At 55.5% G+C, this 12,574-nt stretch overlaps 1 protein-coding gene across 9 annotated transcripts in view; it reads left to right on the top strand.

Moving 5' to 3' along the window:
* The window catches only part of RNF216 (ring finger protein 216), a 122,407-nt gene extending 115,141 nt beyond the window's left edge, over window positions 1–7,266 (top strand). For 8 of the 9 annotated variants that reach the window (XM_036315225.1, XM_036315232.1, XM_036315231.1 and 5 more), the window contains 2 exons: window positions 4,181–4,250; window positions 4,570–7,266. In XM_036315225.1, the coding sequence (XP_036171118.1) occupies window positions 4,181–4,250; window positions 4,570–4,889 (390 nt within the window). In that variant the 3' untranslated portion in view covers window positions 4,890–7,266. Of the gene's footprint in view, window positions 1–4,180; window positions 4,251–4,569 lie in introns of those variants that run through there. The other variant, XM_036315234.1, reaches the window with a different exon arrangement.
* The last annotated feature ends 5,308 nt before the right edge of the window (window positions 7,267–12,574 follow it).

The raw sequence follows: 12,574 nt of genomic DNA, 5'->3' as shown, positions 1-12,574 counted from the left end.
GGGGTCCCAGGTTCAATTCCGGTCAAGGACATGTACCTTGGTTGCGGGCACATCCCCACTGGGGGGCGTGCAGGAGGCCTCTGATCGATCTCTCTCATCGATGTTTCTGGCTCTCTATCCCTCTCCCTTCTTCTCTGTAAAAAATCAATAAAATATATTTTAGAAAAATAAAATAAAAAAAAATAAAACTTGCTATTTTAAAAGTATACAGTTCAGTCTGTCTTCACTCTTTACTTGAGGAATTTAAAATGCTTATGAGAAGCTGCTTATGGAAAGGATTTACATCCCAATGAAGTAAGAAATCTTCCCTTTATAATCTAAAATATTTGGCTGAAACTATAATTTTAAAAATATATATGTTAGACAGTGTTTGGGGGTTTTTTTTAATCTGATTTTTAAAGAGAGTGAAAAAGATGGAGGGGGGGCGGGGAGAGAGAGAAACATTGATGTGAAACACACATCAATTGGTTGCCTCCCACAATTGCAGAGCAAACCTGCAACCCAAGTATGTGTCCTTGACCAGGAATTGAACTCTCAACCCTGGGGGCCGGGGTGGCGGGGTGGAAGGCAACTTTCTAACCATGGAGCAACACTGGCCAGGGCTGTTAGGCAGTGTTTTAGTTCTTAGTTTCTAAACACAGTGTCCTGTGATTCCAACCAGTTGGAGAAAGTTGAAATCTGAAACTCCTGACCCATATTCTAGGTGTAAATGACAATTTACTCGTTATTTATGCTAACAATCGCTGCTCAAAATAGGTGAGTGCTGACATTTTCTGGTGAAATACAGACTGAATTCGGACTCTAAGGGCACTGCCTACTGGGGGAAGGACAGGACTTAAGGACAAATGCCCTTGAGTGCACTCACCAGATCTGGCGTGATCAGAGCAAAGGAAGGAAGGGGAGCGCTCCGGTGGCTCTCTTAAAAAGAAGAACTTCCGGGCTCCTTGTCCCCTCCGCCAGGGAGCGTCTCCATGGCAGCCGAGGCTTCTGTGCCGGCAGGAGCACCTGCCGCCCTGCCCTCCCGAAGCTGGCAGATCTGCATCAAGAAGCTCAGTTCACACTCACCCCTGCAAGGGCCCCAGACCCACCTGAGGGAACCCTTAAACTGCGTCTGTTCAGGCGGAGCTTCCACCAGGAGCATGGGATTAGCACAGGGAACGCGTCGATAAATAAAATCAGGCAGGTGCCTCTCAGCAGTGAGAGGGGACCTGGCATCTCTCTTGCCCTCATTCTTCACTTACCCTGACAGAACTCTTCTCTGCTGCGCATCCAGCGCAGGGCCTGATGTACACTGAACTCTCAATACTGGCTTTTTTTTTTTTTTTTTTTAATTGATTTAAGAAAGAAAGTAAGGGAGAAGGAGGGAGAGAGAGAGAGAAACATCAGTGTGAGAGAAACAGACCAGTTGCTTCCCACACTGTGGATCAAACCCACAACTGGGTATGTGCCCTGACTGGGAATCTGACTGGTGACCTTTCGGTGCATAGGATGATGCCCAACTAACTGAGCCACGCTGGCCAGGACTCTCAGTACTGACCCTGGAAAGAAGCAGTGCATACACCCTTCAGATTTTCCCACCAAGTCAGCAGTGGGACAGGGACACCTTCACAGACCTCCGAATTTCCTCCAGGAAAGCTACTTGAGTGATGCCGTAGGACAGTATAAAGCATTTGCCATAACTTGGAACAACTTTCTCTGGGTCCTCAGTTTCTGTGCTATAAGGAAGCTGGAATGGGGATTTCTAAGATGCCTTCTGTGCTGTCAGAGGCCTTGAGCCTTCCTCTGGGGACTGATGGGCATAAGCACATTTAGGTGATGTGGTCGAAATAGGGACTTGGTGGTGGTGGTGGTGGAGGTGGTGGTGGTGGTGGTGGTGGTAATGGTGATGGTGAAGGTAGTACTGGTGGTGGTGATGGTGGTGATGGTGAAGGTAGTGCTGGTGGTGGTGATGGTGATGGTGAAGGTAGTACTAATGGTGGTGGTGGTGGTGGTGGTGGTGGTGGTGGTGGTGGTGGTGATGGGGAAGGTAGTACTAATAGTTATAATTAATAAATAACCAGTCAAGAAACCTGTCACTTGTACCTAAAGAAGCCACTGAGAGAAATGTTGGGGGCATCTCCCAATCTGTACCATTTTTTCTCGAAACTTCTCATCTTTCTGAACTCTAGCCTGCCGTCTGTCAGACTTTCCTACCTTTAATCATGAGCGCTTGCCTCGTGCTGAGTCCTTCACACACTGGGGCTCATCCGTCCTTCCAGCAGCCAGTTTTCCATGGGGGGCTGAGACGCGCGTGCTCAGCAGCTCGCCCCGGGTTACTTGTTGCGAGGCGTAGGCACTGCACTCCTGCTTCCCTTCTCCTTCACCACTTCCCTCTGGCACCAAAGTAGAGGTTTGCCAGCTCCTAGTCTGGATACCTGGTAGAACTTACCTTGACATTCACATGAAGGCCTCAGACTGTCCACCAGACCCTGAGTTACTTTGTGTTGACTGGCTTAGTGAATGCCCTGTAGAGCAGTAAGTTCCTCGTTTAGTGTGTTCTCAGAGAGGCGGGGTGACCGCATCTTGGATTTTTTTAGCGTTTTTATGCATTACCTGGGGGTGGACATAACACCCGCCAGCATTCCTCCAGGACATGCGATTCTCTTACGTGCTCAAGCACATGGCAGCGTCCGAAATGCATGATGGGGTCTTAACCTTTGTCACGTCTCCTGTTCCCCTTGCCTTGCTCAGAACAGCTGGCCAGGCGAGGCTGGGTGTCTAATGATAAGGATTTTCAAATGTCGGAGTAGGAAAGAGTCCTTGAGACCATTGAGCCCAGACCATCATTTGAGGCCTGGAGAATGGAAGCGCAGTTCAGTGAGGCGCCCACTGCTGCCCACAGAGCCCAATCTCCAGGGCTCTGTCCTAAAAGCTTTTATCTGCAAAGAAAGGGACAATATTATGTAGCTGTTCACTCCATCCGTCTCGCTGTTGACCAGAAGGTGAACCATAAACGTAGAACAGTGTCTGGCACAGCGCAGGTATCTGACACGCTGACTGAGTGACAGCATCAGGGGCTCGTGACTACCTGGCGACCTCACGAACTGCTGTCTTGGCCGGGACATTAAAGCCACGCGGAGTGAATCTGCGAACCGTCCACTGCTCAGCCCCACCAGGCGCTGCCACACTCCTCTGGGCCTGGGACCCCCAGGGTCCTTCCCAGCTCGTCCTCCACTCTGTGACTCCACCCACATCTGAGACGTTGCATGGGAGGCTCAGCCGGTCAGAGCCTCAGGTCAGCGTGGAAAATACAGACTTACCACTGACACTGCTCCCCCAGAGCACACCCAGCCAGAGGAAACACGGTGTCCAGCAGGCTCTTGAAGCACCAAAGCTCCTGCCCCCACGTTGGACACCACTGCCCTTCCCTGCACGTCTCCAGCTTGGCTGCTCTTAACTCCTAGAGCCACAGCTGGAAGACCCAAAACAGACCAGGCCTGCCTGTCACTCAGTGTAAGCGTGCAGCTGATGCGGCCAGCAGGGTCCTGCCCTGCTCCACACCCTGCCCATAGCCCCTCTGGCTCCTGCCCCCAGGCAGGGTAATCCAAGTCTGAAGTGCCAGTCAGCATAGCCGGTCCACCAGGTGTTGAGTTTGGGAAGGGGTGTGGCAGGGTCTGTTCTGAACCTGCTATGCCCTACCTCCTGCACCGAGACCTGGCCCGGGCTTCACTGGCGGGTGCTGCTGCTCCCACAGCCCTCCAGCCGCCGAGGCACTAAGGGCTGGCTTCAGGGCTCGAGGGCCTGAGCAGACATTAGTGCAGCCCACGCAGGGAGGGAGCCAGCCAGGCTGCTGGGCTCAGAGGCTATAAGCTCGGGATCATCGGGCACTGCCCACCCAGCCTTACTAGCTTCCCCAAACCCCCGAGCTGCATGAGACAGGACCTCCCTCTGCTTACCCTGTAGCTGAGCAAACAAAGCAGGCTGGGCCCAGCCCCAGGCCCCCTGCCCTGAACCCCTCCCGTGGTGAAGGAGGGTTCTCAGGGAGCTGGGAATGAGTGACATGAAGGCCCACTGGTCAGCAGCAGATTTCTGGCTTCACCCATTGCTGACCAGCGCTAACTGGCGTCCCAGTATCCCAGTGGGGCCTCCACACTGCATGCAGCTGGTGGGGAGCCAGCTTGTCACCTTGTTGTTCTTCTAGGAAGATGATGAGAAGCTAATTGAGGAAATCCAGAAGGAAGCCGAAGAGGAACAGAAAAGAAAGAACGGAGGCAAGTGCTTCTCCCCTTCCCCTCCACAGGCCCTGCCTGGCCAGGGCCACCCGGGAGTTTGGCCTCAGGTGGCTGTAGACACACTTCATCCCGTCCTGCTCCCTGTGGGAAGCCCGAGAGCTTAGATACAGTTTCAGTGCCTCCTTGATGGCAGGGAGGTCCCAAGGGGTAGGTTGCAGCTTAAGAACAAGGAGCAGCCAAACCAGACTAAGGCAGTAGGCCCACCCTGAGGCCACAGAGCATGACATGGCTTCCTGTGAGGGCCTCCAGGCCCTGGCTCTAAAGGGGAGTCTCAGCTTAGCCTGTTTTCTCTCCTCAGAGAACACCTTCAAGCGCATCGGGCCCCCCTTGGAGAAGCCGCCAGAGAAAGTCCAGAGGATGGAAGCCCTGCCGAGGCCCGTCCCGCAGAACCTGCACCAGCCGCAGATCCCCGCCTACGCTTTCGTGCACCCCCCCTTCGCCCTGCCCCCCGTGCGGCCCATGTTCAACAACTTCCCCCTCAACATGGGTCCCATCCCGGCACCCTACGTGCCGCCTCTGCCCAATGTGCGGGTCAACTACGAGTTTGCCCCCGTCCACCTGCCCCTGGAGCACAACTTGCCCATGCACTTTGGCCCCCAGCCGCGCCATCGCTTCTGACCCCCTCACCCTGCCCCTTGGCGCCCCACTGAGCAGCGTGTGCAGGCGGGGCTTGGCTAGATCCCCTGTCCACCCCGCAGCCAGTGGCTGTGCCAGGCTCTCTAGGTAGGGATGATGGGCTTGACTCCTAAAAGCATAGGCTGGTCTTCCCTCCCTTCCTAGGAAGGGCCACACCCCCTTCCGAAGAGGTCTGCCATCCTAGCAGCCAGTGCAATGGCCCCTGGCACAGGTGGTCACCTCTGCTCTGTTACTGCTCCCTGCAGAGAGAGACGGGGGAAGGTCTGCCTCCATCCCCTCGTCACCAGACAACAGGCGTCTTGATGAGAAACCACATAGGCCTTCCTCGCCACAGCTGTCAGGTTCCTAATAAAGCTGAAGCACCAAGTAGTGCCGTTTGGAGAGAGGTGAGAGTCGTGTCCCCCAGGCCAGTGCCACAGCACCCCCTTGCACTGGAGCCCCAGAGTGAGGCGCTCTGAGCCGGCTGGACCCCGTGAAGAGGGCAGAGCAGTGGCCACAGGCCCAAGAGCACCATACAAGGTGGGGGAGCTACAGACCATGTCCCCCACGTCCAGAACCCCAGGGCGCCACCTTGGTGACAGCTCAGAGGTCTGTCCTCCTCTCGGCCCGCTCAGGTGAGACCATCGTGCTGTGGGTTCTATTCTGTGACTTACCTAAAATGTTCGCATTTGCTACGTTGCATTTACTGTTTTCCGTGGCCCACTAGTCTCCCGCAGTCCCTGGGAAGTCACCTTATCCCAGGTCAGGCAGCCGGAAGGCCCTGAGACTCTGCCAAATGGAAGGCCTTTTTGGGGCAGCTATACCGGGTCTGGTGGCTCTCGCAGCAGCAGTTCCCGGGGAGCCTTCTCAGTCAGCAACCAGGTGGGAGCAGCTCCCCTGAGGCGTGGGGGCGGTGGGTTTCTCCAGGGGGACAGAGGCCCCAGCTTGTGCTCAGTACCCGCCCAAGGTGCTGCCCCGCCAGGTGCTCGGCAGGCCGTGCCGCTGCCCTGTCCTGAGGTTCGTTGAGGCTCTGGAGTCCCTGCTTGTCCTCACCCCAGCCGTGTGCAGAGCAGAGGCCTCCGCTGGGGCCAAGCCTGCCTGGCTCCCTGTGTTGGCCCAGTTTCCACTCTGTGTCTGATGTCAGGGCGTTCCCAGAAGTTCAGAGGGCACCACAGGCCTCAGAGAGGAGGGGGAGCCGACGACCCTCCCTGTCCCTGTTCAGAGGCTGCGCCACCCAGGCCTGCTCACCGCGGCAGGACGTGAGCAGCACTGCGTGTGGCCACCTGCTGCCTTCGGCCTCTCAGATGTTTCCAGAATTAGAACGGATAAGTGTGCTAAGCTGCTCCGCACTGCCCTTCCTCAGGGGAGGCTGTGCAGGCAGCTGGGCACCTGGGCATGAGGTGGGATCCATGAGGACAGGCCTGCATTGGTCCCCGCTGCCAGGGGCTACCTGCACCTCGGTGCCAGCCTGAATGGCAGTGACAGGACCTGAGAAAGCATGTGCCCTCTGCTTTCTTCCCCAAAGGGGGGGTCTCTGAGAACAGTGAGCCCCCAACAGACATCCCGCCCGTGGGAAGGGTGAGCCCATGCACTGCCCTGCCCCGCTAGTGACAGCGCTCACCCTGGCCTCCTAGGCCTGAGTGGGTTCATTCCACCTCTGGCCCACAGCGGGCTCTGTGGCTCCATGGAGGGCCTGGGGCAGGTAGCATGTGCCTGTCACTGCCATCCAGCAAGTTCCCAGGGACCTGGCATGCAACAAACAGAGTAATGGCCCCCCCAGGCCAACCTGAGAACCTGTCCTTGGAGAATTCTGGCTATTGCTCACCCACCCGGCTCCCCGGGAGGCATTCCTGCCAGTGAGGCTCACGGGTCATAAGTTCAACCCTGTTTGACCCTCTAGATACCTCAGGGCCCTGGAGGCAGGACCTGGTTCCCGGGTCCTCAAGAAGCTGTCCTGCTAGTGATGGGGTTTGGGGCAGAGATGGGGCCGTAATCATCTGACAAGCCAGTGGCTGCAAGATGCAAGTGACAGGAACCCACAGAGATCAGCCCCTTTCTGGGGACCAAGCAGGATGCTCAGTGGCGCCTGACACCTTCTCCTCTGGGCGGCGTGCTCCCCAGAGCCAGATACCGCCCAGCGACAGTCCCGCTCCACTTGCCTTAAAACTGGACAGAGGAATTTAGTATTTGCACTTCGCAAAGGATTTTAAAACTTAAAAGTGCATGACCTGTCACTTTATAAAAATAGCAGAAATGATTACTAAATGTTTTCTTTACTTTCTGGTAGTAAAAACATAAAATAACCCTGTTTTAACTACTATGTACAGAGCCTGTATCATATGTACCTTGGACTTTTGTAAATAAATGTTTGTGCACTCTCCCCTCTGGTTTTGTTTCTTTGCATGGCCCCACTGCTCCCATGAAACCACAGGGTCCCCAGATTCCTGGGGTGAGTGATCTGAGCACCACTCCACAGGGGTCGGCCGGATCTGATCCCAGTGCAGCAGCCGCTGGGGAGGAAGCTCTTCCCCCCTCCCCTGCCCGGGAGAGAAGTGGACCGGGTTGGGCACAAGTGGCTTATTTTTTGGTTTTTTTTGGCACAAAATGCCCTTTGAGAAATTGTGGTCAGCCCCTCCTCCAGGCTGCTGCAGCAGATGCTCCCCGAGAGCCACTTGCAGAAGCTCCACCCCACCTCCCTGAAGGTTGGGTGAGAATGGGAGAAACCCCACCCTCTGAGTCTCGAGACAAAGCAGAGGGCGCCCGCCCGGCAGAGGAGCCCAGCATTGGGTCCTGCCCTACGGCTGGAGGGCCTCTTCCCTGCCACTGGCCCCATCACAGCACCTCCTGTTGGGTTCCAGGCTCCCACCTGCATTCTGGGCACAGGTGGGAGCTCAAAACTTGAATAAAACAGGGCTATCCCTCTCCTGCTGTTTGCAACATTTTATTGAATGATTCTTTTATTTATTTATATTTGTATGTCTGAAAAAAGTACAGCTGAACCTTGAGCAATGCAGTAAGGGGGCGTCAACCGCCACACAGTCGGGAACCGAATCTCACTCCAGTCGCCCCTCATCAAGTGCCTGGATTCCCAGCGCCAGTGGCCTGTAAACACGCAGGTTCAAATTGAGAGGGTCCATGGAAAGAAATCCGAGCATAGGTGGACCGCACTGTTCAAACCTCGCTGTTGGAGGGTCACCTGTGTTCTGAGATAAATCCTCCCATGGGATCGGTGCTTGTAAAGTTACCTGTGCTGCCTAGTCCTTGTTCCTGGGCATGTTGCACCTTTGCAGCAATATCAGAGCCTCTACAGTTTCAGTCATTTAACAACAGCAGAGCCAGAGCTGCCATCCTGGAGGAACCACCTTGGTTACCTGAGGCCTCAAATCTTTGGAATTTTAAAATGTCTAAAACGACCTTTGGACTGGGCCTAGGGCGACACTGTGTCCCAAAGAATTGTGCAAAGATACAAGAAAGCAGATTCGCTTACCTGACGGGCAGCTGAAACTTGGGGACACTTCATTAACATCACTGTTAGCCTGCCTGCACCTAAGCAACACCTTCCTTCTCTGGGTGACTGTCCCCTCCCCTTCTCCTAAGTGCTCCTGCTTTGTCTCCTAATCCGAACGCTCTCTGGGCTTCCGCCTGAATTAGTCATTCTTTCGTAGCTGTTCTCACTGATTTCAAATAGAGGCTGGTTGCCTCTCGCTTGGAAAGGCCGTTTTAGTTTTAAAGTAATAGCTCTTTTCCTAAACTGCTACAATCTTTCTTCATCCACGTAACAGTCACACCTATCTGCTGGCATGCTGCAACTCCAGACCTGCACAGGGGCTCGGGCCTTTGTTCTTACAAAAATAATTTCAGACCTTGCCCTGCAACCCGCTCTCTGCCTTCCTCTCCAGGTCTGTGGCTCTGAAATAGCTCTGATCTGTCCTTTCTAGGCCTTCTGTGAGATTTTTTTTAATCCTCCCCAAGGATATTTTTCCACTGATTTTTTTTTTTTTTTTTTACATATATTTCATTGATTTTTTTACAGAGAGGAAGGGAGAGGGATAGAGAGTAAGAAACATCGATGAGAGAGAAACATCAATCAGCCACCTCCTGCACACTCCCCCCTGGGGATGTGCCCGCAACCAAGGTACATGCCCTTGACCGGAATCGAACCTGGGACCCTTGAGTCCGCAGGCCGACACTCTATCCACTGAGCCAAACCTGCCAGGACTCCACTGATTTTTTATAAGGAACTTTTTATATTATTATTGATTTCAGAGAGGAAGAGAGAGAGAAACAATGATGAGAGAGAATCCTTGATCGGCTGCCTCCTGCACGCCCCCTACTGGGGATCCAGCCCACAACCTGGGCATGTGCCCTTGACCAGAATCAAACACGGGACCCTTCAGTCAGTCCATAGGCCAATGCTCTATCCACTGAGCCAAACCGACTAGGATTTTGGTGTTTTTTTAAGTGAATTAAATTTGTTGTTGTTAATCCTCACCCAAGGATATTTTTCCATTGATTTTTTTAGAGAGAGTGGGAGAGGGAAAGACAGAAATATCGATGTGAGAGAAATACATTGATTGCCCCTGCACACACCCTGAACAGGGCCTGGGCTGGAGAGTGGACGAAAGGGGCCACGTGCTAACCTGACAGCTCAGGGAAGGCCTGCATGGCGGTCTTGCAAACTCTAAGACCTAAAGTAACCACAAGGATGGTCTGAAATTAAATTTGAACTAAAAGCAGTTGTGGTGGGTAGTCACCTCACATAGGCCAGTATCTTCCCTGGCAAGGTCACCTTTACCTAACTGAGCCAATTGTCTTTTTGCATCTACGATAACACACCCTTGAAATGTCAGGGTAACTTGTAACTTCCCTTTTTTCCAGACCCCCCAGGCCCCGGCGCCAGGACAGAGCATCAGTTCCTTCATTGTTATTGTTACCATGTTCATTGTTGACTGTTACCCACCTAAGTGATGTGTCTGTTATCTTACTTTTTATTCAGTCCTAGAGGTTTCTCCGCTTTGCTTTCTCCCACCTCTCTAATCTGTCACCAGTGGATTTCTTGTAACCCACCTACATCTCCTCCTCTGACTGCAGTGTATAAAAATAGGTGAGAAACCTCCATTCTCCGGAGCACTATCCCAATCCGTTCTGATACGCGGGGGGCTGCCCGCCGCCTGAGGTCACCCCCACCCCCCCAGCCACCTCCTGGAGGCATCGCCCGTGTCTTCGCCCCCTTCTCCAGCTCCAGCGGCGTCAGGTCAGGAGCACTTGTGATTGTACCGCCCCAGCCCCAGCCCCAGCCCCAGCGTCCACCCCTGCAAGTATCGCTTTTTACATACACAGTTGCCACTTATAAATGTTTTAAAATTTGAAAACAGAGAAAAGTATCAAGAAAGAGGAGTGCTTCGTTGGATAAAGGTGACCATTGCTAGTCCTGGCCGGTGGCCCAGCTGGTCCGAGCGTCATCCCATGAACCACAAGGTAGCGGGTTTGGTTCAAGGTGAGCAGCCATTGATGTTCCCTCCATCTCGCTCTCGCCTCAGGTGAGGATTTAGTCTGTAACTGCTGGTAAGTTTTTTTTGCTGATAGTTTGCATTTCCTTCCTGTGTGGTTTTTCCTATGATGATACAATAGGTTTCACAAAACTGGGAAGCCAGGTGTGCGGGCCTCATCCTCACGCAGCCTCAGGGAGGCGGGTGTTAACTAGCTCCCGCCAGACTCCCCAGCAGCCTTCTCAACATCCCTTTCTCGTGCGCGCCTACCTCCCCACCCGCGTCCGCCTCCCCACCCGCGTCCGCCTCCCCACCCGCGTCCGCCTCCCCACCCGTGTCTTCCCTCTCGCGCAGGGTTCAGTGGGTGAACCATTTTCTGTAGTCGCCTCTCCATCAGCACATTGTGGCTTGACCATGAAGGTGCCCGTTAAAACCCTCAGGAGAGGGCGTGGGCCAGCAGTCTGTGGTCAGGGAAAGTCCGCCCAGGCTGTCCTGGGGTGTGGTATCCAGATCTTCCCCGTGGGTTTTGCGTGTGTGCAGACCCCCAGCTCTGCGCCTCCCCCCACAAACGTAACCGCGCCTTCACCCTGTAACCCCGACTTCCCGCTGCACAGGGGGTAATCCCAGCCTCGGCTGCGGGCTGAGAATGAGATAGGAAGTGCCGGCCTGGGCGGGCAGGTGAGGATGAGGAGGGAGAAATGTGCGGCTCCCTTCTCGCTGCCCTTAGAACCCTCCCAGGACCCGCTCAGCCCTTGAGTGTCCGCAGGCTGTGGTCCCTCACCACTGCGGGCGGCTCCTTGGGGACAAAGTGCTTGTCCCCCTGTTGCGTCTGAGGCTGCACCAGCCCCACACAGGACTCTAGAGCGTGGAGGCCATGCCCACGCCCTGCACACGGTGCACATCTGCCCACACACCTGAGCACACGCCACTGAGCGGCACAAGCCTGGGCTGGACCCGGGGAAGGCGCCGTTCAACTGGGCAGTGGGTTCCCTGCGCCTCCCATAGGTGCGAGCGCCTCCCCCATAATAAGCCTGCGTCTCCTTCTCCCCCGGGACCCACAGCCTCCCAACGCGCAGGAGCCATTTCTGCAGAATTAATGGTAGTCAGTACCTGCCTCGGGGATGTAAGAGGGGACCCTGGGGACATCCCCGGACAGGCCATTCCTGCCCCTGGCACCACAGGGAGCTACCTCACCCCGCAGGATGTCCAAGTGCCCGACTGGGGTCCCCACCCCAAACGAACCCCTTCCCTCTGTCCCCCACCCCCAGGCCTGGAACGCGCAGCTGTTCCTTCCACGTCACTGAGCCGCTCCTGGCCTCCAGCCCGGCTTTAACGGGCGCGGGTTGGCCGCCAGGACACAGCTGGAGGCCCAGCATCCCTTTGTAGCCCCCATCTGCTCCTGTCAATCTCGAGACTCCCCCAGGGACCACCAATCACAGCGCAGGCATCTCAGTTTCGTCATCAGCAGCCAATCAGCGCTTCCGCTGACTGCTCCCGCATCGAAGTGGGAACCAGGCGGCTCCAGGCTGGCGGAGCCCCAAGTGCCCTCCCCTCCCTTCCCCCTACACCGCCCCCCCCCCCACGCACTGCACATCCCTGTCCCTGTCCCTCCTCAACCACCGCCTTACTGCACACGCACGTGGCACCCTGTTCCACACGGAAGGTTGACTTGCTGCTCTGGCCCTCGGTAAGATGGGTACCCAGCATCCCCACCAAAGGGGTGCCCTGGATTAAATGAAAGACAGGACCAGCCCAGAGCCATCTGCCAGGAGTCCCCGCTGCTGGCCACGTGGTGGTCACTGTGGGCTCAGGTCCCAGGTCTCCCCTTGCACCTGGAAACTACAGGTGGGAAAAGGCCTGCCTCCTGCCCACCCAGAGCTGGGCCAGGATCCTGCTGTGATGCAAGGACTCACCTGGTCAGCAAGCTGGGCCATCCAGCCCGCCCTCCCAGGCCCTGTGACCCCTCCCAGCCTGCCCTCCCAGGCCCTGTGCCACCAGACAGCCCACTGGAAGGGGCCGGGGCCCCTTGGAACAGGCCCTCCTGCATTACTGAAGGGCCTGGCCCTTCGAGTTCCAGTCAAGGCCACCTGCCTGAGCGGGTGTGCTCACCTGGTTCGCTGTTGGCTGGATGGCTACGCTCTAAACATGCAGGTGCAGGCCACCTCAAAGCCTCCTGCCCAGACCTCAGGCCCCAGGCGG

Source organism: Myotis myotis, unplaced genomic scaffold (genome assembly GCF_014108235.1).
Source record: "Myotis myotis isolate mMyoMyo1 unplaced genomic scaffold, mMyoMyo1.p scaffold_m19_p_6, whole genome shotgun sequence".
Lineage (NCBI taxonomy): Eukaryota > Metazoa > Chordata > Mammalia > Chiroptera > Vespertilionidae > Myotis > Myotis myotis.
This window is presented reverse-complemented; position numbering and strand designations above follow the sequence as displayed.